At 42.5% G+C, this 25,943-nt stretch overlaps 1 protein-coding gene across 1 annotated transcript; it reads left to right on the plus strand.

Moving 5' to 3' along the window:
- Window positions 1-11,334: 11,334 nt before the first annotated feature.
- LOC138960907 (uncharacterized) lies at window positions 11,335-15,553 on the plus strand. The gene is made up of 3 exons (XM_070332541.1): window positions 11,335-11,634; window positions 14,440-14,586; window positions 15,135-15,553. Exons 1-3 carry the CDS (start codon window positions 11,400-11,402, stop codon window positions 15,458-15,460), a joined length of 708 nt encoding a protein of 235 aa, XP_070188642.1. The 5' UTR covers window positions 11,335-11,399; the 3' UTR covers window positions 15,461-15,553.
- The last annotated feature ends 10,390 nt before the right edge of the window (window positions 15,554-25,943 follow it).

Below are 25,943 nucleotides of genomic sequence, written 5' to 3' on the forward strand. Positions count from 1 at the left end.
CATAAAGCGTCAGTTCGGCTCCATGTGTTTTAATTGTCGATATGTCATGCAGCATAATGCTAAAAAGCAGTGGTGCTATTACTGAGCCCTGTGGCACTCCCATATGTCAACTTTGCGAGTGGATGATTTGGCACCTTTATAATCAGTTTGAAAGGATCTGTTCAGTAGAAAGCTTTTTATGTATTGAAACATATTACCACTGATGCCTAATTGCTTCAATTTGAACAACAATCGTTGGTGCCATACTGTATCGTAGGCTTTTTTGATGTCAAAAAAGACAGCAAAGAGAGACTTCTTGCGTGAGAGAGCTTTCTTAATTTTAGAGGACAGTTTTACAATGTGATCCGAGACACCCCTGCCTCGACGGAAACCGGCTTGGCACAGGGGTATTACCTTTTTTCTTTCCATTTCATCTTCTAGTCTGGATTTTAGTATTCTTTCATAGATTTTGCTCAGATGGGAGGTCAGAGATATAGGGCGCTAGTTGGAAGGGTTAGCTCTTGGTTTTCCAGGCTTTAAAATGGGGATCACAACAGCCTCTTTCCAAGCTGTGGGAATCAGGCCAGACTTCCAGCATGTTGAATAAAAATCCAGTAAAAGATTTAATCCTTGGTTTGGTAAATGTTGTATGACCTGATAGTTTATTGGATCAGAACCACAGGCGGATCGGACTTTTGTCACCGATGCTATAGCCGTTTTCAGTTCTTGAATGGATAAGGGAGCATTTATTTTTAAGGAAGGGTTGAGTTCTGGGTCGTGTAAGTCCTGTTTATCCTCCCAGTTCTTACGGAAGAGTTCCTGCTCACATAACAGTTTATCTGTTTGGCTTGCTGCTGCAAAAATATCTGCAAACAGTTCTGTTTTTTCAGGAAGGCTTTCATATTTTTTTCCTTCGTGCATAAGAGGACGTTCAGCCTGCTTGTGTCTGCATTTGAATTTCCTTATTTTGGTCCAAATTTTTCCAGCATCTCTGTAATCGCTCACTTTGCTGGACATGTTTTCAAAATATTCTTTTTTTGCTTTGTCTATAATTTTGTCACATTGTTCTTCAGTTGATTTCATATTGTTGTGGTTGTGTGCAGACCTGAAGCGATCATACTTCTCTTTTGCAGTTCTTTTTAACCTGATGGCTGTTCTGCATTCTTCTGTCCACCATGGGCTCTGATCAGTTCTACTGGGTCCGATAAAAGGTTTTGTTTTGGGGATTGACAATTCCATTGCATTCAGCAGGTTTGATCTTAGCTGTTTATATTTGTTGTCGATACTTTCTTGGGACTCTGGATTGCCATCCAAGAGGGTATGTGCATCGGCCGACTTAGTGACAGCGTCCTTGAAAACTGCCCAGTCCGCCTTTTTATAATTGTATTTTAAGGCTTTTGGGCCTGGCTCTGTGTGTGGTGATTTCCCAATAATGGATATCATGATTGGTAAGTGGTCGCTTTTTAATTTATCTGACACAACGCACCAGTCCGTTGTTAATCCGAGAGTGGGACTAACCAAGGTTATGTCAATGGCGGAGGGGTGTTGGTTTGAGATATCGGGTATTCTGGTTGCTGATCCGTCATTTAGTAAGTACACATTTGATTGCGTTATATAGGTGGCAAGGCTCTTTCCCACGGCACATGTCTGATCGGGAAAGTTGGCATCCCACAGGGGGTTTCGGCCATTAACATCTCCTCCGATCACCCAGGTGCGTCTTCCGTCGAGCTCTGGGAGCCAGCTGAAAATCGGGCCTTTGGTAATGTTTCTGTTATATATGTTTAATAAGAAGATGGATGGGCCATCATTCAGCAGAAGTTCAACTAGGTTTGAATGTATTTTTGTGTCGGCCGGAACAGGGGTTGGGTGAACATTGTACTTCAGATTGTCTCTGACATAGGTTACTGTGTACTTGATAGTTTGTGCTCCGCTCGTATCGTCAACCTGATAATCTGTGACGGGTGGGTAAAAGAAACCAGATATGAAGGGGAGTTTTCCCGCATGACAGAGTGGGGACTGTATCAATAATACATTGAACATGTTGTTTTGGTTAAGATCATTAATAAGGTACGGTAGAGCAGTGTTAAGGGAACGACAGTTCCACTGCAGTATATTTATTCTTGAATCCATTTCAATCACAGAAGACCTAAAGTCTGTTGTGACCGTTTGATCTGCCCCTCAACTCTCTATGTCATTGTGTTGTCAAGGGGTTGAGACTCTGTTACAGATCTGCCTCCCTGAATGCCGAGAAGAGCGCATTGAGTGGAAAGTATCTTATTTAAGGCTGGTGGAGTTGGATTTTCCTTTGGCTTAAATATTTCAGTATATAGCCCTGTCAGAAGTGTCAGAACATTTTCGGGGCTTTCATTCGTTTTTGCTTCAATAAGTGCAGCTAGGATGCCAGTGACGAATTTGAACACCTCACCGCAGTTCTCGGCGCTCATCATCTTCATCTTTGCATAGCTTTCTTTTAAAATATGTTGTCTGAGGCAGTCTTCGGACTGTGGCTTTGGTGTGTTTTGTGTTTCATCCTCCTCAACAATCATCAACTTTGGTTCATCCATGAACAAGTCATCATAATCGTGTGTGGGGGAAGTTTGAGATTCTGCATCAGCAACCTTTTTCTCATTGTTTGTTGTTGGCTGTTTGTTTGTCTTTGTTTTGTCTGCTGCTTTTGTGGGGGCCTTTTTTACATTGTGTGTTGATTTTAGTTTCTGGGCAACAGTAGACTCATTATTAATAGGGTTTATGTCAGTTCTTTGTCCAGGTCTCTGGAGGGCGATATTTTGCTCTGAAATGGGGTTTTCACTACGAGAGTTGCTTGGTCCGCCTTGATTTCCTGTGCGTATGCGGCTTGTTGTTGGTTCTGGCCAGATAGTGCTATAATCCTGTTTTTCAATCTCAGCCACGAAAGCTGGGGAGGTAGCCAGGTTTCTCTTTGCTTTGCTGGCACCGCGAGGAGCACTTTTCCCCCCTGCCATTTTCAGCACCCAGCACTCATCGACTTCTGAATCAGAGTCATTAGATGTATCTGGGTCTTTCTTTTGTTTTTTCATTATTTCAAACTTTGCTCTTCTTATTGCTTCTGCATATGGGATGTATTTGGCTGCTCGGATTTTGTTTGCTGTTCTTCGGAGCACTAGCTCAGGACAGCCTAAGTAAGCTGCCGAGTGGGAACCGCCACAGTTTAGGCAGTGTTTGTCATTTGGACAGTTGTCAACTGGGTGGTCTTTCTTTTGACCGCATCTTGGGCATTTGTCTTGTCTGGCTTTACATTGTTTGGAGCCATGTCCCAATCTCTGGCACTTAGTACACCTTTTGACTGGGGCCACATAGGGTTCGACAGCAAAGAAGGTTTTCACTATCTTCACTGTATCTGGTAGCGTTTTCTTTAAAAAAGTGATTTTGACAGCTTGAGTAAGTTCCCCCTTCTGGTTTTTTAACCGCTGAAGAGATTTTACTTTCTCAAGAGATTGTTGAAGTTTATCAAGGTCTTCAGAGAGTGGGATGGGTCTGATGACACCTTCCGTTGTTGCCTCTGGTATAGTGCATCTTATTTGCACTTGAGCGAGACTGGTGAGATTGGCAAGTTTATGTTGTTGTTTTTCATTGCAGCAGGCAATCAAGAATTTGCCCGAGGGCAGAGGTCGTACACCTTCTATCTGACCGACCGCGTCAACCAAAACACGACACTGGAGTGATGGCCCAAGTTTTGAGAACATAGCTGGACCTGTAGCCGCGTTGGTGAGAATGACTGGGTATTGTGCAAAGGTTGGAGGAAGACTTGGTGTCACTTTTTTTGGCTTTGTGTGTCTAGGGGGCCCAGTTTTGACTGGTTGTGAGACTTTTGACTGTGGCTGAGGCAGAGCCTGTTCGGCATCACTGTTAGCAATGGGTGCTTTTTTCTTCCGCTGACGGCGGCGTTGAGTTTTAAAAATGTCATCGCCTTCTGTGCTTTGGGAAGGTGAAATGTTCCCGTCTTCTGAGGGCACTGCTGCGTTGTGGTTATTGACACTGGCGTCAGCGTCAGAGTGGTTGTTTGAGCCCTCTTTTGTCTTTTTTGAGCTTGTTGGAGAGAAGCTGTCGGAATCTCTTAACCTTTTTCGGGGTGTGCAACACAATGTGCTGTCCATAGATTCAGCAGGGGTAGAGGTAGCCAAAGGTGGTTTGTCGCTTATGACAAAGGTGGCAGTGGCCATTGTGAGGGCCTTTTGGTGTTCAAATGCAGTGAGGAGTACTCAGAGAGCAGTGTGTTTGTGTGTAGTTGTGAGCGACCTTGGTAGAGGACCCTCTAAAAGCGAAATGACTAGAAAATAAGCTTTGGTATGAGCAGACAAAAGCCGCTAGACCCCATTACAAACAGAACTCTATAATCCACAGGTGTTGCTTACACACACACACAAACACACACACACACACACACTCACACACACACACACACACACACACACACACACACACACACACACAGAAGCCGTATATATCTATCTCTATATATAAATAGTGGATTTATCGATAAATAGATTCGACCTTTGCACTTTTACAGTGAGGACAACTTACGGGTACATGCAAGGAAAGCCCACAACTTCTAAGGCGAACAACTCTGCAGAGTCTGCTGTGAAGGGCGACGGTAGTCTCCCTGTCACATTCGACCCCCTTTGAATGAACTTTGTCCCCAAAATTCCGAACCATGGACCCGCCAAGCTTAGGTCCCTCCCAGGTGGAATGGGAACAGCACGAAAATGATTCAGTGGCCTGAACATTTCATGTCGAGTCCCATCGCTGTCGACGACGCCAAATGTAACCGAGTGCCGAAACATCACAATCACCTTTGAAGGCGAAGTCCACTCAAACGGGATTGAGATTAACTGTTATGGCTTCTCGAAGAAGGCCTGAACATACAGACACACCAAAGCCGCCAGACCACATCACAAACAGAACTCTACAATCCACAGGTGTTGCCTACACACACACACACAAAAACACACACACACAGAGAAGCCGTATATATATATATGTATATCTATATCTATAAATATATAGAGATAGATGACAGTGTATTTTTCGCGTGGCTATAAATTGATTCGACCTTTTCACTTTTACAGTAAGGACAACTTACGGGTGCAATGAAAGCGTTCTGGACAGTGCAGTGACATTCTAAAAATAGTAACGTAGTAACGGGAATATGGATTGACGCCACACGAAGGAAGGGAGATAAACGCTGAAAACACTGGAGAAGATAAGGAAGAGTTACTGGGAATGGATCCAGAGAAAAACCAAAATCGGTTCAGCGCTGCGCGCTGAGAGCACGTGTTGAAATATCTCATCAAGCAGGTTAATGTGTCCGGGGTCTACCTGAATATGCCCACCAAATTTGAAACAGATCCATCGAGAACCTTGGGCGTGCATCGCGGACACACACACACACACACACACACACATACACACACACACACACACACACAAGTCGTATATATATATAGATAGATAGATAGATATCCTGTGCGTATTATCAATACCAGTCCCAAGATAGGTCAACTGGTCTGGGGTAAAGGGGGGAGTTACGCTAAGGGCAACTGGTCTGAGAGGACGTTAAACTCAAATAGTTAATTCAAGTCATGCTTTAGGACGCTTGCCGCAAACCCCGCGTACCCGCTACTCTACCCGAGACTGTTCCCTGTCCGACCCACCCACCCAACCCCCACCCCACCCCATTACTCCCCTCAAAAGAGAGTCCCACCCTAACCCCCCCCCCCCTCACCCCATTATTACTCCCCTCTGAAGAGAGTCCACCACTCGCACTGAACCGCTGGCTCTGTGCCTTCGTCGACACTCTCGCATTGTTTTTACGACGGAGGGTCCAGTCGCTCGATGACGGAGATTGTGACCAGTATGGAACGCCGTTTGGCTCATAACTATTACAGCTGTAATTTAAAATAAATACACCTGTATTTAATGATAAATACACCTGTATTTAAAAATAATTACACCTGTATTTAAAAATAAATACACCTGTATTTAATAATAAATACACCTGTAATTATTTTTAAATACACCTGTAATTAATTTTAAATACACCTGTATTTTATTATAAATACACCTGTTAGTTAGTTAGTTAGTTAGTTAGCTGTTGCTTTTCGGGTCCAGCGGACCATAATAGGCCAAATCAATAATAAATACACCTGTAATTAATAATAAATACACCTGTAACTATTTTTAAATACACCTGTAATTAATAATAAATACACCTGTATTTAATAAATACAGCTGTAACAAATTAAAACTTGAATCGGAAAATGTACGACTTGAAAAGCGACAATGTCAACCATGGGACATCATCTACACGAAAGAGCTGTCTCCCTTGTCCGGTCACATGGATAATTCTTTCTTTGACCCATGTAAACGAAATGCATTCGTACAGTTCATCGGAGTTCATTCCGTAACTTCAAAGGGATCTAAAATGACTTTTTATGATTACAAGTACGTACAGGTTCTACAAATTTGGAGACTTAAATGCCTCTGAATTATGAGCTATGAATTTAACACTCTAAAGTTCAAAGTTAAAAAACAAAGGAATACTGTACTCACCAATACTGTACTTCTTGTATTGGTGAGTACAGTATTCCTTTGTTTTTTTAACTTTTTTCATCTTACCACAGTCACTTCGTTGTTTAGATTACTAAAGTTCAAGATTACCAGCTATGAATTTAACACGCTAAAGTTCAAGATTACCGACAACACGATATAGCGGCTAATTCTCGCACTGAATTCCAACATATTGCATCTTTGGTCAAAAACGCGCACAGGCCTCCGTTCAAGTTCAAATTCAAGTTGATTAGATCTGGATGTGGATGCCCCACTGACTCAGTGTAGATCGTGGGGAATACGTCACAAGAACCGAATTCGTCTGATAAAACAATTAACTTACCCCCCCCCCCCCCCACCCCCCCTCACCCCCCCACCCCCCACCCCACCCCCACCCCACCCGTGCTGTGCAAGCCTGGGCAACAGCGTTAAACTGCATCCGCTAACCTTCCAAAACATCAGGGTCATTTGTCGCCCCCGCCCCCGCCCCCGCCCCCGCCCCCGCCCCCGCCCCCGCCCCCTGTATCTAATAAAAAAAATACACCTGTATTTAATAATAAATACACCTATATTTAAAAATAAATACATCTATATTAAAAAAAAATACACCTGTAACTTATAATAAATACACCTGTAATTAATAAAAAAAAAATACACCTGTAATTAATAATGTATACTTATTGTATACGTTTAAGAAATAAATACAGGTGTATTTATTATTAAATACAGGTGTATTTATTTTAAATTACAGCTGTAATAGTTATGAGCCAAACGGCTTTCCATAGACCAGTGGGATTCCGCATGCAAGGTTTTTACTTGTGCTCCGGGCTTCCGTACAACACTTTCGCTCAACGTTTTCATAATTCATAACGGTGGAAGCGGAGTAAGCTGCTGTTGTAAAGTGCTGTTGGTTTGACACAGGGCTGCCTGGATGGACGATCTGACCTATTAGAATGATGGGGTAATCGGTATTTGATGGTAGTCGTGAGCTGAGGAAAATGTGTGTTAAAAAGAAAACGTTTCATGAATTTGTATTTCACGTCTCAGTGCAGAACTGTTTAACTGCAAGCGTTATCAAGTACTGTTGGCTTGGTTGGTGATGGTCGTGCATTATTTGGAATGTTTATGCTTTAAAGGCAATGGTTTCATTTGTTTTCATAGGTCAGAGATATGTTAAGACGGCGTTGTTAAGCGCTGTTTGCTTAAATACTGGACTGCACAAACGTTCTGACCGGTTGATAAATGGGTTATTGTATAGTAGGTGACAGTCTTGCATTTACAACCGTTTGGAATACAAAGGAAGGTTTCGTGCAATGTTTTATAATTCATAACACTCGACGCTGGTAATTTGTGACTATGTGCTTTGGGCTTGGCGTATATATATAGAAGGTTGGGATACTCGGTGATATAGTAGCGCGCTGATGATTGTGTGTGTGAAGAGGAAGTAATTATAGTGTATGCAATGTTTCATAACTCCGAACGGCCTAATTAAGTTAACTAAGATGATATTTAAGTGCCGTTAGCTTTAATACATAGCGTTATAGAGGAACGTTCTGACCCGCGGAAGGCATAGACGGATGGAATCATCGGTGAAAGCAGGGCATAAAATAGAGTGTGTGTGTCACAACGGGACGTGTGTATGAGCTGTGTATGAATCAGTGCAGGACAGGACAGCGACTCGGACGGATCACAGGCGGAAGGTATCGTCCACTGGACTACTACTATCACAGAAAGACTACAAGGTACGTCACTCACCTTCGAGTCTTCTGTGTTCTTGGAGTCGCTTCCTGGGGAAAAATATTGTTCAAGACGGTTTGCCTCTTCCTACAGTCTGTGTAAGGTCAAATAAATACAGTTGAATGATTGTTTGAACTGTATGTACCTTTAATTTTCAGCTTCCGTCCCTTGCAGGTTTTTAACCATCATTTGGACGAATCTTCGTTTGCGAGCCGCTAATATCCACTTCGTTTCAAATCATGCATCCGCACCGAATATGCATACCAGCGCTCATTGGTCTAAAATATATGTAAATATTGTGCAGCAAAGGGAAGCTACCCGCGGGAAAATAATCATCGAATATCCTGTTATTAACTTGTCTGTCTGTATGCATATTCGGTGCGGATGCATGATTTGAAACGAAGTGGATATTAGCGGCTCGCAAACGAAGATTCGTCCAAATGATGGTTAAAACAACCTGCAAGAGACGGAAGCTGAAAATTAAAGGTACATACAGTTCAAACAATCATTCAACTGTATTTATTTGACCTTACACAGACTGTAGGAAGAGGCAAACCGTCTTGAACAATATTTTTCCCCAGGAAGCGACTCCAAGAACACAGAAGACTCGAAGATGAGTGACGTACCTTGTAGTCTTTCTGTGATAGTAGTAGTCCAGTGGACGATACCTTCCGCCTGTGGACGGATGTGCGGAAGGATATGTAGTAGGATACTCAGGTTGGGCTAACATCTCTATCTTGAGAAAACACTTCCCCCCTATTTGTCCCATTCCCTCAGTATCTACGAGCCATCCCGTTCTCTCAGATCCTCCTCTGAAAAACTCCTTCGCATCCCCAAAACCAGGACCAAGACCTTTGGTGAAAGAACCTTTAGGTACCAGATTCCGACCGTCTGGAACTCGCTTCCAAGTTCTATCCGTGACTCCAGCAGCCTTTCCTCCTTCAAAACACAACTCAAAACATACCTGTTTCGTAAAGCCTTTGCTTAGCCTGAGTAGACTCTCCACAACTCTATTCTGTTTTGGAACTCTCTACCCTGTATGTGCTTTATGGTCTATTTGTCAATGGTATCTTTGTGTGTGCGCGTGCGTGCGTGCGTGCGTGTGTGTGTGTGTGTGTGTGTGTGTGTGTGTGTGTGTGTGTGTGTGTGTGTGTGTGTGTGTGTGTGTGTGCGTGTGTGTGTACTTTTAACATTGTACGCTAAGTTTTTGCTTAGTGCTTGGGTTCTTGGTGTTATGTCTCAGTTAAATGTATGCTTTGTTTGCTTGTTGATTTGTGCTAGTTTATTCTATAATGAATTTGTAAAGCGCCTGGAGCCAATTGATGGGACTCGCGCTATAGAAAAGTTATTTATTATTATTATTATTATTATTGTTATTAAGTCTTCTTTGCTTTCGTAGTATATTATTTCAGTAGGCTTTTCTTTCTTAGTTTAGATTTAGGCAACGTGCTTGTCTGTCTGTAGTTATAAATAAAGTCTTGTTTATCGTTTCTTCATTCTGGTTTGTTAATTTTGTTCTTTGTTTGTTTTGTTTTGTTGTCCGTGTTCCACGCCGTTCGTCACGCACCTCACTTCTCCTTTGAGATTGTGACATTGTGTTTGAAAGGGAGTACTTCATACGTTTCATAATTGATCACACCCGAAGTGGAAGAATTTGTTGCATGCACAATTAGTGTTGCTGGTTAGGCCAAACAAAAATATATGTTGGTTTAGGGTAACGTGACCAAAAAAGATAGGGTCGGTAGGTCTGCTTTTTTCTGCTTTTTTGTGTGTGATTAAATTTAGTCGATTTTAAAGAATGATACTTCCCTTAGTCTCGTTTGGTTTGCAAAATGTGCCAAAAGTTGGTTTGTTTCTTTGAGAAATGAAAAAAACCGTTTTAGGGTCGGCGGGAAAAATTAGGGTCTGTTGGGTTACCCCGGAAGGAAAACGAATTTTAGCTTTTTGAAAGTTCTTGTGTAAGCATATAATGGATAGAGAGACAATAGTATACAATATAATGTAATTTACTTTAGTTTGCCGCGGACAATTTTTTTATTTTCGCTGAAACGTAATTTCCTTTTCGATTTCGCGGACAATTCCCATGTCTGAGCTTGCTTATTTCCTTTTTTCTCTTAGTATCATGGTTACTGTTTGTTTGCAAATTGATGTATGTTGTCCAGGAATTCCATTAAATTTTTTTTTTCCCTTTTCAGATGGATTCTGCAGCAGATAGGCAATAGCAAGGACTGACGGTATCAGTCCACGTCAAGGTATCACAGGCCGCACCACTTGACGTGAAGACGTTCTGGCGTCCACCCGTATCAGCAGACTTGACACACTTCTACACCTCATCCACCCGTTCAACGTTGCAACACTGAGCTACCCGGATTAAGCGACAGTTTAGGTTTTAGTGAATTGCCCTAATCGTAACAGAGACACATTTGTTTTGATTGACCATGGCGGCGTGTGATTTTGTATTCCACCATTTTTGCAAGTGACAATGGATGGTGAAAGGGTGTACAACTGGTTGTCAGCAGCAGCAAAATCAGAGAAGCAGGAACGCCAGGAAACCAATGGGTTTGGGAGCGTCTACCGACCGTGACGCGATTTTGATGAGTGAAGATTCCACTGGCGGTGTTAAGTGTGTTGGAAGAAAAACTACTCATTCGTTTTGACGCTGTATAATTTATATATAGCCTGTGTCTCTGCGAAGAAAGAAGCAAATCAGAGAGTATTGTACTACGTTGCAAGCCCCTGGAGCAATTTTTTGATTAGTGCTTTTGTGAACAAGAAACAATTAACAAGTGGCTCTATCCCATCTCCCCCCCGTTCCCCGTCGCGATATATCCTTCGTGGTTGAAAACGACGTTAAACACCAAATAAAGAAAGAAAAGAGAGTATATCCGTGTTGGTTCATTCATCTGAGATCCAAATCTTTTTTTCAAAATACGCAAATAAACCTCATGAGCATGACTGTGTAAAATTATCCCAAACACTCGTACGGTGAAACCATAGCCGAAGTCTAAATTTGAATGCAGCATCTGTTAACCAACAGGTTTTCAAACATACTTCGCCATTTTACATCTGGTTAATTATAATACCAAAAGACAGCCACAATGGGTGACAGTGACCTTGACCGGTTCATGAAGGAGAGCAGGAGAAGCTACAACGAATGCAAGGTGAAGAACTCTGCCAGGAGAAACTCTTTGATGAAGAAGACGCATGGTATCGAGGTGGAACACAAAATGGCCGCGGCCGAACTGAGTCGGGAGCAGAGGCATCTACGGGAACAGCTGAAGCATATGCAAATTGAACGGACTAAGACGGCTATTATTTCCAGTATGCGAGACGGTAAGTCGTGAGTGAGTGAGTGAGTGGAGTGAGTGTGTTGTGGATGTTTGTGTGGAAGTAAGTAAATGACTGAGTGGATGAACGAGTGACCTAATCATGCTCCAAATTCAGGTGTGTTTAAATTGAACCGTGCCATTAGGTGCCACTGCAGTTTATCAATATTCAGGCATCAATAACTAAACCTGGATACGGATTTACAAAATCAAACTAATTGTTCAACAGGTAGGCTTATAGGCATGTGTGTCAACTGAACGTAACTAGCCCACCAACTCTTTACACATGTTACTTTGGCCAAGAACTGCAGATAACCATGCGTCCAGATCCAACAACAGAACAGTGATACATACATTTTCTTCGAGCTGTCTTTCGTATTTAGCGAGTTGCTTTCTGACTGTCAGCACATTTTCAGTATTCCTTAGAGAGAATACGTATGTCATATTGTGTCCTATGCTTCGTTGGTTCAAACGTTATTTGATTTTCCGAAGAGAAAATCACTTGGTACAGCAGTGGCTTTAATATAATTTTATTAAGTTTTTGAATTGCATCTGAGAGAAAAAAATGTTCTGCGGTGACGGTGTCGAATGCCAGGGTTGAACCTGTTTTCTGTCAACGCCACAATTTCTCACTTGGCCAAATTTCAGTCATCAGAAATTTTGCACAACAGACCCTTCGTCATCATAATATCACACAGAAAACTCACTGGGCGCGCCAGCGTACGGAAAGGAAAATGGCATTACAGTTCAGAGACATCCTGCTTGCTGCCGCGCGGGCAGTCTTCTTCTTCTTCTTCTTGGCGTTCGCAGAGGTTACACGATCAGTCCAGCACTGGTGATAAATGTTGTCGTTTTCTCCAACTCCTGTCGACTGCCGTATAGTTTGGTCTGCAAGGGAGTTGGTGACGGCCACACTTCTTTTCGTTCCTCATCTAGTAAGGGACATCGCTGTAAGATGTGTTCCGCTGTTTGGTCTTCTTGACCGCAGGCACAGGTTGGTGATGGCGCCAGCTTGAACTTTCGGTTCATGTGAGCATTGAGCCTGTTGTAGCCAGTACGCAGCCTGATGAGGTTGACTTGCTGCTCTCTGGACATTGTGTGGTAGTCATCTCTGTTTGTCCTTGGCCTCATCAATGCCTTGATGATTGTCTTCTGCTCACTAAAGCTGACACTGTTTTCAGGTTGGTCTTCCACGGCTCCTTCTTTCGCCAGCTCATCTGCCCTTTCATTTCCTGGTAGTGAAAATGTTCCTCTTTACCGCGCTGGCAGCAAAACCCCTCACGCGGAGATGTTTTCAGACAGGCCAGACACAGGTTGTCCCGGAGGTGATTAATGATTAGTCTCCCTTTTCGTCAAACATTGTTGACCCAACCTTTAGCAGACTGGACCAGAACAAAGACAGCCGAGTTTTAATTGATCGCTTGGAGTCCAGCATAGTTTGTTTTGTGGTTGTTGAATGTTGACCGATAGACACAAACAGGGCTACCCCCTTGGCATGTTCGCACAATTAGGAGTTAGTTGTTAAGTGGTGTGTTGACCTCTGTGCTGCTGCCGCGAGTCTCTGCATGTCTGTGTGTGTGTTTGGCAAACATCTTACCAATGGACGTTTAACACAATTACCTGCTCGTGTCTGACACGTGAGACACACACACACACGCACGCACACACGCACGCGCGCGGGCGCGCGCGCACACACACACACTCACACTCATACACACACACACACACACGCACACATAACACACACACACACACACACACGTGCACACACAAACTCACACACACTCACTCACTCACTCACACACTCACTCACTCACTCACTCACACACACACACACACACACACACACACACACACACACACACACACACACTCATTCACTCACTCACTCACTCACTCACTCACGCACGCACGCACGCACGCACGCACGCGCACACACCCACACACGCACCACTCACACACTGACACACTCACACACACACGCACTCACACTCACACACACACACACACACACACACACACTCACACACACACTCAACAAGAGTACATTTGTGTGTGTGTACATTTTGGCTGAGGGTAAAAGAAGATGATTGTTGATTGTTGAAAGACGTGCAAAAATGCATCTATATATATATACGACTAGTGTCTGTCTGTCTGTCTGTTCGCGATGCACGGCCAAAGTTCTCGGTGGATCTTTTTCAAATTTGGACACCGTATTCAGCTACACCCCGGACACAACCTCATCGATGAGATATTTCAACACGTGCTCTCAGCGCGCAGCGCTGTGCGCGCTGAACCGATTTTGGTTTTTTTGGTCTGGATCCACTACCAGTAACTCTTCCTTATCTTCTCCAGTGTTTTCAGCCGCGATTATCTCCCTTCCTCCGTGTGGCGTCAATCCATATTCCCGTTACTACGTTACTATTTTTAGAAGGTCACTGCACGTTACTATTTTTAGAAGGTCTCCACCTGCAAATCCGGGTCCCAGGCGCAGCCTGGTATTCGGCTCTACTTCTTCCCGGCGAAGCCGGTACCCGACGAAGCGGGTAATCATCTAGTAGGACATAAAGATGTTTTGATGGTGTACGGTGCACAGACAAGGATCCTTTGAAACCTTTGATGACGAGTCTTGCAACCAAACATAAACTTTTATATTTAGCAATCTTACAAGGTGTTTTTTTCTCCGCCTCATTTGTGAACCAGATACTGAGTAGCCAATTTCTAGAGAAACGAAATATTCACGATTTTGGAATGTGACTAATTTATCTGCATTTGACTTCGTCATGCATGTACCTTTTCTGTCGTTTTGCAGATCGGTCCAACAGCAAGTCAAAAAACAAGAAGCCGACAGAGAGTGAGCATAAGAAGAGTTCAGATTTAGAACTAAACCCCTACCCGGTGACCTTTGGCCACGCAACACCCACAATGAGATTTAGATCCAACACACTCGATGACAAAGGTAAGCATATCTCATGCACGTCTCGAGGCTTTTATCTTGGTTAGAGCCCGCGTTGCCAGAAACGTTATTTGTAGATATGTGTACGTAAGTCGCAGGGCCTGTAGAACATCCAACACAGGCGTGTAATGGAGGAAAACTAAGAAAGAAGAAAAATCGAGTGACGCCGTGCCATGGCAGCTCGCTTTTCCCGGGGAGAAACCTCAATGATCTTATGAAAACACTCTTATCGAGCAGGACAGCGTAGCATGTGCCCTCTTGTTGCAATAAAAAAAAACACAATCAAATGCTTTTTCTCTAATTTGTAAAACAAAACTTTTCCCTGCAGTACTGACTTCAAAGAGATGCCCGTCAAATCTCTCTCTCTCTCTCTCTCTCTCTCTCTCTCTCTCTCTCTCTCTCTCTCTCTCTCTCTCTCTCTCTCTCTCTCTCTCTCTCTCTCTCTCTCTCTCTCTCTCTATGTATCCAGCCCATGAACATGCACATTTTGTTCTTCTTCTGGTTTTGAAAACACTCCTCAGCTTTAACCAATTTCTGTTGGTCTCTCACAGCAAAACAATTCGCCGCCAGAAGAGGCCGCCGACAGTCCAAAGAATTCGAGGACCTTCACGTGAACACTGCCACAGGGAACCTGGCTTTCTCTCATCTGCACACTCTGTACGCAAGCAGCTCCGGAGTTCCCTCCCCTTATAATCTCTCGCCAGCCACTCCCAGGCGTCGTCTCGATTCCACATCCAGCGTAGAATCTAACGGCGATTCTCATTGGGTAGGAGATCCGGAAGCTATCGGCTCTGTACGACGTCCTAGAAAATCTGTGGAGGAGCAGGAAAGGGAAAGACTGATCAAAATGGAAGCTAGACTGCATACTGGAAATTGACTCCTGAGTAAGGTCTAGTGCAGGAATCATAAAGACCTTCCGAAATGGAACTCAGACTTCATAATGGAAATTAACTCTAAATCAGGTCCGTCAAAAGAATATAGAGGGCCCCAAAGGGTTTAAAATCGTGATCGTGATTGGCGTTTTTTGACCTTTCTGTGACCGTGATTGCCGAAATTTCCATTTCTGTGATCGTGATGGGACTTTGCCCGTGATCCGTGATGACAAAAAAATCAAGTCTCGTGATCGTGATCGTCATTTGTGTTCGTGATCGTGATGGGCATTATTGCAAAGCATTTTATTTTCAACGTACATTTTTCACAGCTGTATCACTCTATGATCCTCTATTCGTCAAGGTGTTTGTGATCGTGAAAACAAAAATCAAGGTAACCGTGATCGTGAAAGCTAAAATTTCCCTTCCCGTGATCGTGATGATACCCCCCCTTTGGGGCCCTCAATATAGAGTCCGTAAATGAACAAGAAAAAGAAAGACCAAAATGGAAGCTAGACTTCACAATGGAAATTTATTCGAATAAGGTTCTGAGCAGGAAAAAACAAAGACCAGGCAAAGAAAATGGAAGCAAGACAACATAGTAAGGTTTTGAGGAAGGAAAGGAAAGACTAGACAAAAGGGAAGTTACACTTTACAGTAAAAATGGTCATGATTGAGCTTTTGCAGACACACATTTGTGAGGGCTGCAGTAAAGCAAGTGGAAGAACGACTGACTCAACTGTCGCCTTTTTACATTTAGTCAAGTTTAGACTAAATGTTTTAACGTAGAGGGGGGAATCGAGACGAGGGTCGTGGTGTATGTGCGTGTGTGTGTGTGTGTCTGTCTGTCTGTGTGTGTGTGTGTGTAGAGCGATTCAGACTAAACTACTGGACCGATCTTTATGAAATTTGACATGAGAGTTCCTGGGTATGAAATCCCCGAACGTTTTTTTCATTTTTTTGATAAATGTCTTTGATGACGTCATATCCGGCTTTTCGTGAAAGTTGAGGCGGCACTGTCACGCCCTCATTTTTCAACTAAATTGGTTGAAATTTTGGTCGGGTAATGTTCGACGAAGCCCGGACTTCGGTATTGCATTTCAGCGTGGTGGCTTAAAAATTAATTAATGACTTTGGTCATTAAAAATCTGAAAATTGTAAAAAAAAATTTCAGCGTGGTGGCTTAAAAATTAATTAATGACTTTGGTCATTAAAAATCTGACAATTATAAAAAAAATTTTTTTTTATAAAACGATCCAAATTTACGTTTATCTTATTCTGCATCATTTGCTGATTCCAAAAACATATAAATATGTTATATTCGGATTAAAAACAAGCTCTGAAAATTAAATATATAAACATTATTATCAACATTAAATTTTCCAAATCAATTTAAAAACACTTTCATCTTATTCCTTGTCGGTTCCTGATTCCAAAAACATATAGATATGATATGTTTGGATTAAAAACACGCTCAGAAAGTTCAAACGAAGAGAGGTACAGAAAAGCGTGCTATCCTTCCCAGCGCACCCCGCTCTTCTTGTCAATTTCACTGCCTATGCCGTGAGCGGTGGACTGACGATGCTACGAGTATACGGTCTAGCTTGCTGTGTTGCATTGCGTTCAGTTTCATTCTGTGAGTTCGACAGCTACTTGACTAAATGTTGTATTTTCGCCTTACGCGACTTGTTCTCTCTTTCTATCCCCACAAAAGAGATACGGATATTAAGAAAAATGATTTAAGATATTGGTGATATTGTCAATTGTAATTCAATCAAGTTGGCGTTTTAATGAAACAGATCCTGTGATTGGTCAGAATGCCCAAACTCATTAAAAATTACCGGTCATTAATTGTCGATGATCACTCGCTAAACAAGAGGCGAAGCCATCAAGGCTCACGTAAGAAATCGACAAACAGTAACACAAACTCAATCACTCCGTCACACATACACACACACACACACACACACACACACACACACACACACACACACACACACACACACACACACACACACACAGAAAGAGCATAGGTGAAACTGTGCAAGAAAGCGAGACACTAGAACTAGATCTGTCTGTCTGCATGTAGCCTACTTACAGGGACACGACTGCCAACAGAGTCTCGGCCCGCTCAAAATAATAATGACCGAGACTTTCAGTACTTCCTTCGCGTGACGTCTAACCCTCTTACGTCATAATGTGACGTCAATGTAATGTGACGTCTTCAAATGTTAGAGTTTCTACCACAGACATACACACGCACGCACGCACGCACGCACGCACGCACGCACATACGCACATACGCACGCACCACAGACAGACAAAGTTACGATCGCATAGGCTACACTTACGTGAGCCAAAAAAAAGCCATTAACCACCTGCTGGCGAGGCGCATTGATACAACCTCAACTAGTCTCGGTTAGCTTTGAGGGTCATTTTACAAGTAGGAAATATGAAGGCCAACGAAATACCGAGACCATGAGGTATGCGAAGTGACGTCGAATACGTGACGTAAGTTGATGCATGAATTCTTCCGGACTACGACAGTCAATTCCAAAGATCGCTTTTGTAATGAAAAGAATTTGTAGAGTTTGCTGTCCAGAAACCCGTCAAAAAAGAAGGGAAATGTATGTGAAAGAAAACAAAACAGGAGCAGAGTGATAAGATAGGAATACAGAGACATATTTCTTGGGACTTGACCCTTGCAGGTAGGTGGACTGAAAGTAGTGTGTGAACAGAACAGAACCAATTCTGTCTGTTTACCATCGCATGAAAGCAGGAAAGAGATCGTCGTCTGATTGAATTACAATAACATTAACATGCTTCCATTTGAAACTTCTCCGTCTTCATCGTGGATTGACGCCCTCCCAAAGTCTAATTGAAGCCATCCGTCGCTTCGCTCCGTCGGGCTTCAATTAGGTTTTGTCGGGCGTCAATCCCCGATGAAGACCTCGAAGTTTCAAATGGAAGTATGTTAATGTGTAATTGTTGCCATAATTATGTAGGGTGCGCTAATCTTTTTTTGTATGATAAAACTGACAATGACTAGCCTCAAGATGCATTCGATTCTACTTCGATGCTAATTTTGTAATACCAAAAAATGTAACACATATTTTGTGAATATGTTGTTGTTGTTGTTGTTGTTGTTGTTGTTGTTGTACCCCCCGCGGGTTAGGGGAAGAATTTACCCGATGCTCCCCAGCATGTCGTAAGAGGCGACTAACGGATTCTGTTTCTCCTTTTATCCTTGTTAAGTGTTTCTTGTATAGAATATAATCAATGTTTGTAAAGATTTTAGTCAAGCAGTATGTAAGAAATGTTAAGTCCTTTGTACTGGAAACTTGCATTCTCCCAGTTAGGTAATATATTGTACTACGTTGCAAGCCCCTGGAGCAAATTTTTGATTAGTGCTTTTGTGAACAAGAAACAATTAACAAGTGGTTCAATCCCATCTCCCCCCCCCCCCCCCCACCCCCCCACCCCCTTTCCCCGTCGCGATATAACCTTCGTGGTTGAAAACGACGTTAAACACCAAACAAAGAAATAAAGAAAGAAAGTTGTTGTTGTTGTTTAGTATTTATGTTGCTGTCGTACTTAAAACCTATGTTATTAATATATGATAACATTTAACAATTAAACTGATGAACTGTCCGCACTGTGAATGTCATTAAAAATGCCAAGCTTGAGCTACAAGAGCCAGAACATTGTCTTCAGTGAAACTTCAGAAGACGTTCTCTCTCTCTCTCTCTCTCTCTCTCTCTCTCTCTCTCTCTCTCTCTCTCTCTCTCTCTCTCTCTCTCTCTCTCTCTTTCGGTGCGCGCGCGTGCGTGTGTGTGTTTGTGTGTGGGTGTTTGTGCGTGCGTTTGTGTGTGAGAGTACGTGCATGGTGGGGTTTTCAAGTTTTTCCCGACGGACGTGTGTGTGTGTGTAAGTGTGTGTGTGTGTGTGTGTAACTCTGTGTGTGTGTGTGTGTGTGTGTGTGTGTGTGTGTGTGTGTGTGCGCCCACGGTGTGTGTGTGTGAGTGTCAACACAAAATGTTTCCGCTCGACTCAGTTTTTTAAAAGCAGGTTCCACTGTGCATCTTTGCATTTTTGCAAACTAACAAATGATACTCTATGCAATGATACATAATTATGTTATGGATGTAACTATTTTACTAACAAGTACAGAATTAGGGCACTGTCATTCTCGTTTGACGCACCCTTGTTCAGACATAAACACACACGTACGTACTAAAACACACACACACACACACACACACACACACACACACACACACACACACACACACACACTCAGACTCACACACACTCGCACACACAAACACACACACAAACACACACACACAAACACACACACACACACACACACACACACACACACACACACACACACACACACACACACGAATAACGTACGCTGAAACAGTAAATAACTAGTGGTTTTATCACAGCAAAACAGCACACGATTTCAAACTTAACAAATGCAAGTCGTTCATCCCTCTGTGATCTCAATAACTCCTTTTTTCCTCTCCCTAAATCATTCAACAATAAACGCTCGTAGAACAATATCATCAACTTAAAATTAGTTCAATATTTACAAGATAAGAAGGTTGTATTGGTTTCGATGAGAACTGCACACAAAATCACGTGCAGAAGATTCTCTTATTCACTAACTTTAACCATTCAATATAAAAATTCGCATTTGCTTTGAATACATATATCTTACTCGCACAATCTGACACGTAAACAAAGCATTATATTCGGGACAAAGGCATGTATCATAATAGGCATGTATCATATTTATTAAGTGGTTGTTGAGAAACAGGACATTTAGTATATGTACATAACATAACAGGGAAACAATTAAAGAAATTGTGTGTGTGTTTGTGTGTGTATATATGCGTGCGTGCGTGCATGCTTGTGCGCGTGAGTGTGTGTGCGTGTGTGTGTGTGTGTGTGTGTGCGTGTGTGCGTTTGCGTGTGTTTGAGTGTGTGTGTGTGTGTGTGTGTGTGTGTGTGTGCGTGCGTGTGTGTGTGTGTGCGTTTGCGTGTGTTTGAGTGTGTGTGTGTGTGTGTCGTAAAGAATTTTACTGAGATTATTAATGTTATGAAACAATTGCATCAAAAAACATCAATTTCAGCTACATGTTTCGATTTGAAGACACACTCCTTCCCGTGTACGATCTGCCTGACCATCTCTCATCTGGCCAGGCTGTTACATGCAATAAGGCGAGCATCCCTCCACTGAGATACATACCCGAAATCAACATATTCATTTCTAGCAAGAAAATAATAAATAAAACATTGAAAGCTGTGGGAAAAGATCGCCTCATATTTAGAACATAAACAGTAATTCATCTTTTTCTTCTTCTTCTGAAATTCCCACGTTCACTCGCGTTTTTGGCACGAGTGGGGTTTTACGAGTATGACCGTTTTTACCCCGCCATTTATGCAGCCATAGGCGGATTTCGGAAGAAGCATGCTGGATATTTTCCTGTTTCTATAACCCACCGAACTCTGACATGGATTACAGGATCTTATCCGTGCGTCCTTTGTCTTCTGCTTGAGGATACACAAGAAGGGGGATAAGGCACAACTGGTCTGCACATAAGTTGACCTGGGAGATCGGAAAAATCCCCACCCTTAACCCACCAGGCGCGGCCGGGATTCGAACCCATGACCTTCCGCCTGGCAGGCCACTGTCCAATCCACTAGGCCACTTCGCCCGTCAATTGTAATTCATAAAACGCTGGCTAGTCAACAATCATGGGCAGATTCAACATTCATTGCACGCCGACGTGGACGGTGTGATTTGATAAAGTGATCAGGCATAATACAGCTGTGATTTTCGAATCTTTGCAAGATAGCACGGGCACTTTAACAGTAATTGATACATTTGTCTGCCGAAAATTTTTCTCCTTGCATTGTTTTTGTCGCCCCAAAATTTGATCATAGTTTTCACGTTCTTAGCCAGAATATTTCAGCTTGGGCGGAAATCAAAACGATTTAAACAAGACAAAAAAGAAACTTAAGTCTTGTGTGGCTTTCTTCCAAAATAATGTTTGAACATGATTTTGTATGGACTGCAGATTTTTAGCCTTCACTATATTGGCCAGGATATGTAAGTTTGGCGGAAAATGAAAGCAAACCAAAGCAAGACAAAAAGATCCGATTTTTCACTTGATGTGCTTGGACCTTGATTGTATGTCAGCTCAGCTGAGAATTTTTTTAAAAATTAAAAATCCAGTCTTGCCCTTTTTTTCTGCGAATGCTTGGAAATGATCAGGGACGAACAGTTGATCAGGAAATGGCACTAGGGACACAAAATCTTCCAATTTGGTTCAGGATTGTTCCTTGTTTGAAAAAAATCAAGTCATCACTTAGTGGCCAAGATCTGCTAATTTGGCCAGAGATAACAAAACAAAAATCTAACATTCTAGCCTTGTTCGGGATTCCCCCCTACTAATGCTCGGACATAATCTTGGTCGGACTATCAGATCAGGATTAAGTCACTTTGGTCGGAAATCAAAACACACAACAACAAAAGAATCAAGTCTGCTCCGAGTTTCTTCCCTTGTTAGTGCTTGTACATTTTCTTGGACAGACTGCAGATACAGGTTTTTCCCTGATAATGCATTGATATGATCTCGGACGCACTGCTAATCTTTTGTCAAGTCTGTTCTGTTTTTTTTTCCCTTCTAATGCTTGAAACTATGAAAGTGACCTCGGACGGACTGCTGATGCTGATCTTTCGTCTTGTGTCTAGTCTGGTCAAGGTTTGGGTGTTTTCCTTCGCTAATGCTTGGACATTATCTTGGACGGACTGCTGATTTTTCGTCTTCGCTGCTGAGGCGGAGAAGCTCCCAAGTGATCACCTCCACCGATACCGGACAACTTCTCGTCAATCATCTTCTTGTCCTCCTCGCTCACCACCACGCTCATGATCCCCCTGTGACCTTGAACCCCGTGACCTCGGGCTTTCCCGCTTCCGTTTCCACCGGGTCCATGGTGATGTTGGTAGAAGGGGTCAACTTTTCTGAAGTAAGAGGAAGGGTCGGAGCTTTTTCTCTGTCGGGTCGGTTTGGTGTCAGCAGTGGTACCGGGTTGTGGATTGTGCGTGTTGTCCGTTCGATTCAGAGGATGTTTCCCGCGGGAACTGGCGGATGTGACGCGGTGCGCATGGGCGAGACGCCCGGAACCTCCGTCCGCATACAGGTCCTCGAACTCGATGGACTTTCTGCGGCCCGATCGTGCACACCTCCGTTCTGAGGAACAAAAAGAGAGAGAGCGAGATAAATGATAGATATGAACTGGACGTAGTTTTGTCAACTCAATTATGCCTTTCCTTAACAATGTTATGAAGGGCATACGTATATTTGGTTCTATATTTTCGTTTTTGCACATTTTCATAAGCTGTTTGCCTGTGTTTGGTTAGTTCTGATCTCTGTGCCCGCACAGTAAGGGGTTAGTGTCTTTCTTCTGGTTATTTTAATTGGCTGGCTGGCTGGCTGGCTGGCTGGCTAGCTGGCAGCAGTGTCTGTCTTTTTGTCTCTCTGTCTAACTGCTCGTTATTCGTCAGTATAACAGTCTGTTTGTCTCGTTATTTTAGAACAGACCCAGATTACTAAAAGTCAACCAGTGTTGTAGGTCACTCGATCCTTATGAACACCATAACTAAACATTAGCGTTCGCTCAGAGCTTAATCCTGATTCAGTTTTCATGATTGCACGCTGGACCAAAGGTCGCCTTCAAAATTCATGTTGCTCTAGCTAGTGCTGTCCTTGGCGTTACTAGCTATTGTTGGTACATATATCGCAGTTTCAAGTTTCTTCCTAAAAGCACCATGCCTTAACTCATTAACCTTTAATTACCGTAAGCCTGCATTGTGGGTGAAGTCGGATCGTACACCATAGAGCCGAACTTGGACTGTAGAATCTTCAGTGTGTCCTTTTTCGTCGTTTCTTCCTCTGCAACATTTAGAGATTGGCATTTACATTATGTACAGTGGAACCACCTTTTAAAGACTTTCATGACTCTGAGAAAATCGTCTGGAATGTCTAAAACAAATCTGCAAAAGTTCAAATCATTCTGATGAACAGTGTTGAAATTATCTTGTCATCCGTGAACTAACATGTTTCGATTCAACGCTTTGCTTATTTTTCATTTAATAATTTTTACTAAGTCAATCTAAGAGCAATTTTTCGGGGGACCATATACTATCATTCTACGTACATTGAAGCAGATGCACACCAAATTTTAACACAAACAGTTCTGTTTTATGAATGTTGTGGTCAAATGACTTGGAAGAGAAAAAAAAGGTGTATTTGAAGTTACCTTCTGCCCTTAAAAAAGAGAAAGTGTGAAAATGAAGGCTAGTTCAGATAAGTTATGAAAAGAACATCTGAAAAAAGTATGGTCTTGTAAGTGGGTGGGCACTAAATTGGGGACGGTGATTGTGAGTGAATTGTGTTGTTGGTTGTTGTTGTTGTTGTTGTTGTTGTTGTTGTTGTTGTTGTTGTTGTTGTTGTTGTTGTTGTTGTTGATTTTTTTCGGTTGGAGATAGAAGGTTCATGAGCTGCAAAGTCCATAGTGCATGAGTAAGAGTTGGATGAATCTTTCTTGTATAAAATAGAGGTTGGTGGAAAGATGGATTATTGTTTGGTCCTTAGTACACAAGAACAAAGATTTTAGTTAGACGCCCAGTCTTCTCTTTCTGAAGTATAATATAACCTGAGAGAAGAGATAAAGAGAGGGTGAGGGAGGGGGTGGGGAAAAGCCAGAGGAGTACGCGCGTGTGTGTGTGAGTGTGTGTGTGTGTATGTGTGTGTGTGTATGTGTGTGTGTGTGTGTGTGTGTGTATGTGTGTGTGTGTGTGTGTGTGTGTGTGAGTGTGTATGTGTGTGTGTGTGTATGTGTGTGTGTGTGGCTGTCTGTCTGTCTGTCTGTCTGTCTGTCTGTCTGCCTGCATGCCCGTCTGTCTGTATATTTCTGTATCTGTGTGTTTATCTGTGCATCATTACTCCTTTCTTCCTTTCTTGATGGTTGCTGAAAACTAGTACAAACTCCGCGATACATATCATGTGTAATGTGATTTTACACTGTCAACAATCACGACCTTCCAGAAGGGCAGCGTAGCTAATAAATTACGAGGTCGTTACCCCAGTGTTTACAGTGCAATAACCGATATCTTGCACCTACACCCATAAATACAAGTATCTAACTGACACATCATCCATCCGACGAACAACATAAACACCCGAAGTAGAGGACAACCAAACCAAATCGGTCGCACCAGTTAAATTTTCGATTTGAAAAGCAGTAAAAACTGTGGGAGGGCTAAACGTGTCAAATTATGAATGGTATTTGCATTCCTCGTGTGATCTATGTCATCCAAGCCAAACCGTAAATAACGACTTTTATTGTTGTACCAATCGGCAATTATTTACTATACATACTACAGTTCGGATGTTCCGATCGGGAATTTACTCCACATTCTACTCATCAGACAGATACAGAATTTCGAACGTTAACCTTTAACACTAGTCTACTTTTTCTTTAGCACTTGATTCATCCCATTCATAGGAAGTGAACACGCTTTTACGCATAGTATAAGTACAGCCCATAAATACAGTCATAAAACGGCACAGACCCTTTGTGAAGGCTACCAGTGTTCAGAGCACACTAAGGGCAAACATGAATCAGTGTCTTAACATAAATAGAGAATACTACATGGCTTGCTGTGTCGTACCAGATTTACACGAGTTGTTTTTTTAAATATTGAACTGCGAGCGAAAGCGAGCTGTTCACTATTTGAAAAAGCAACGAGTGTAAATCTGGTACGGAACAGCAAGCCATGTAGTATTCTGTTTATCCTACATACTGTACTTACGTGTATTTTACTGAAAATGTCCTGCATTCGAGGCAGCTAAATTGAAGACGCTTGTTTTAGAACCTCGATCTCTTCTAAAGCCTCGTGCAATCTATTACGTCAAAGCAAAGAAACGTCACTCTGAAAGTGTGGCGTGACGTGTTAGTTCTAAAGATTCATCGAGGGTAATTAGCGAGCGCAATTTTTTTTCTATAATGACGTTTGTCTCGGTGACTTTGGCATCATAAGCAGTGGAAAAACAGGTCCCTGCCAGACTTGCTTGACATGACCTCATTTACATGATATACACACGTGTGATTTGAACGATTATTATCTCACGGGTGTCTCTCTCACGTATGTAGGATAAACAATATTTCAGCGTTTCGTCATGGGTGGTACAGTATATAGTCATGACCACGCTCGAAAAATCTTATAACTCTAAATAGCATACTGTCATTCTTGAGGGTAAAAGCTACTAAAAATACAACAGTTTTTTCAAACAAAATAAAAAACACATTTTGATTTAGATTTTGTTCGACCCGCATTTGTTGGTTTTTTTTTGTTCTTTTTTATCGTCGAAATATTAATGTATTAGAGGAAGGAATAATGCAGCTTTGCTG

This window comes from Littorina saxatilis, linkage group LG3 (assembly GCF_037325665.1).
Source record: "Littorina saxatilis isolate snail1 linkage group LG3, US_GU_Lsax_2.0, whole genome shotgun sequence".
Taxonomy (NCBI): Eukaryota; Metazoa; Mollusca; class Gastropoda; order Littorinimorpha; family Littorinidae; genus Littorina; species Littorina saxatilis.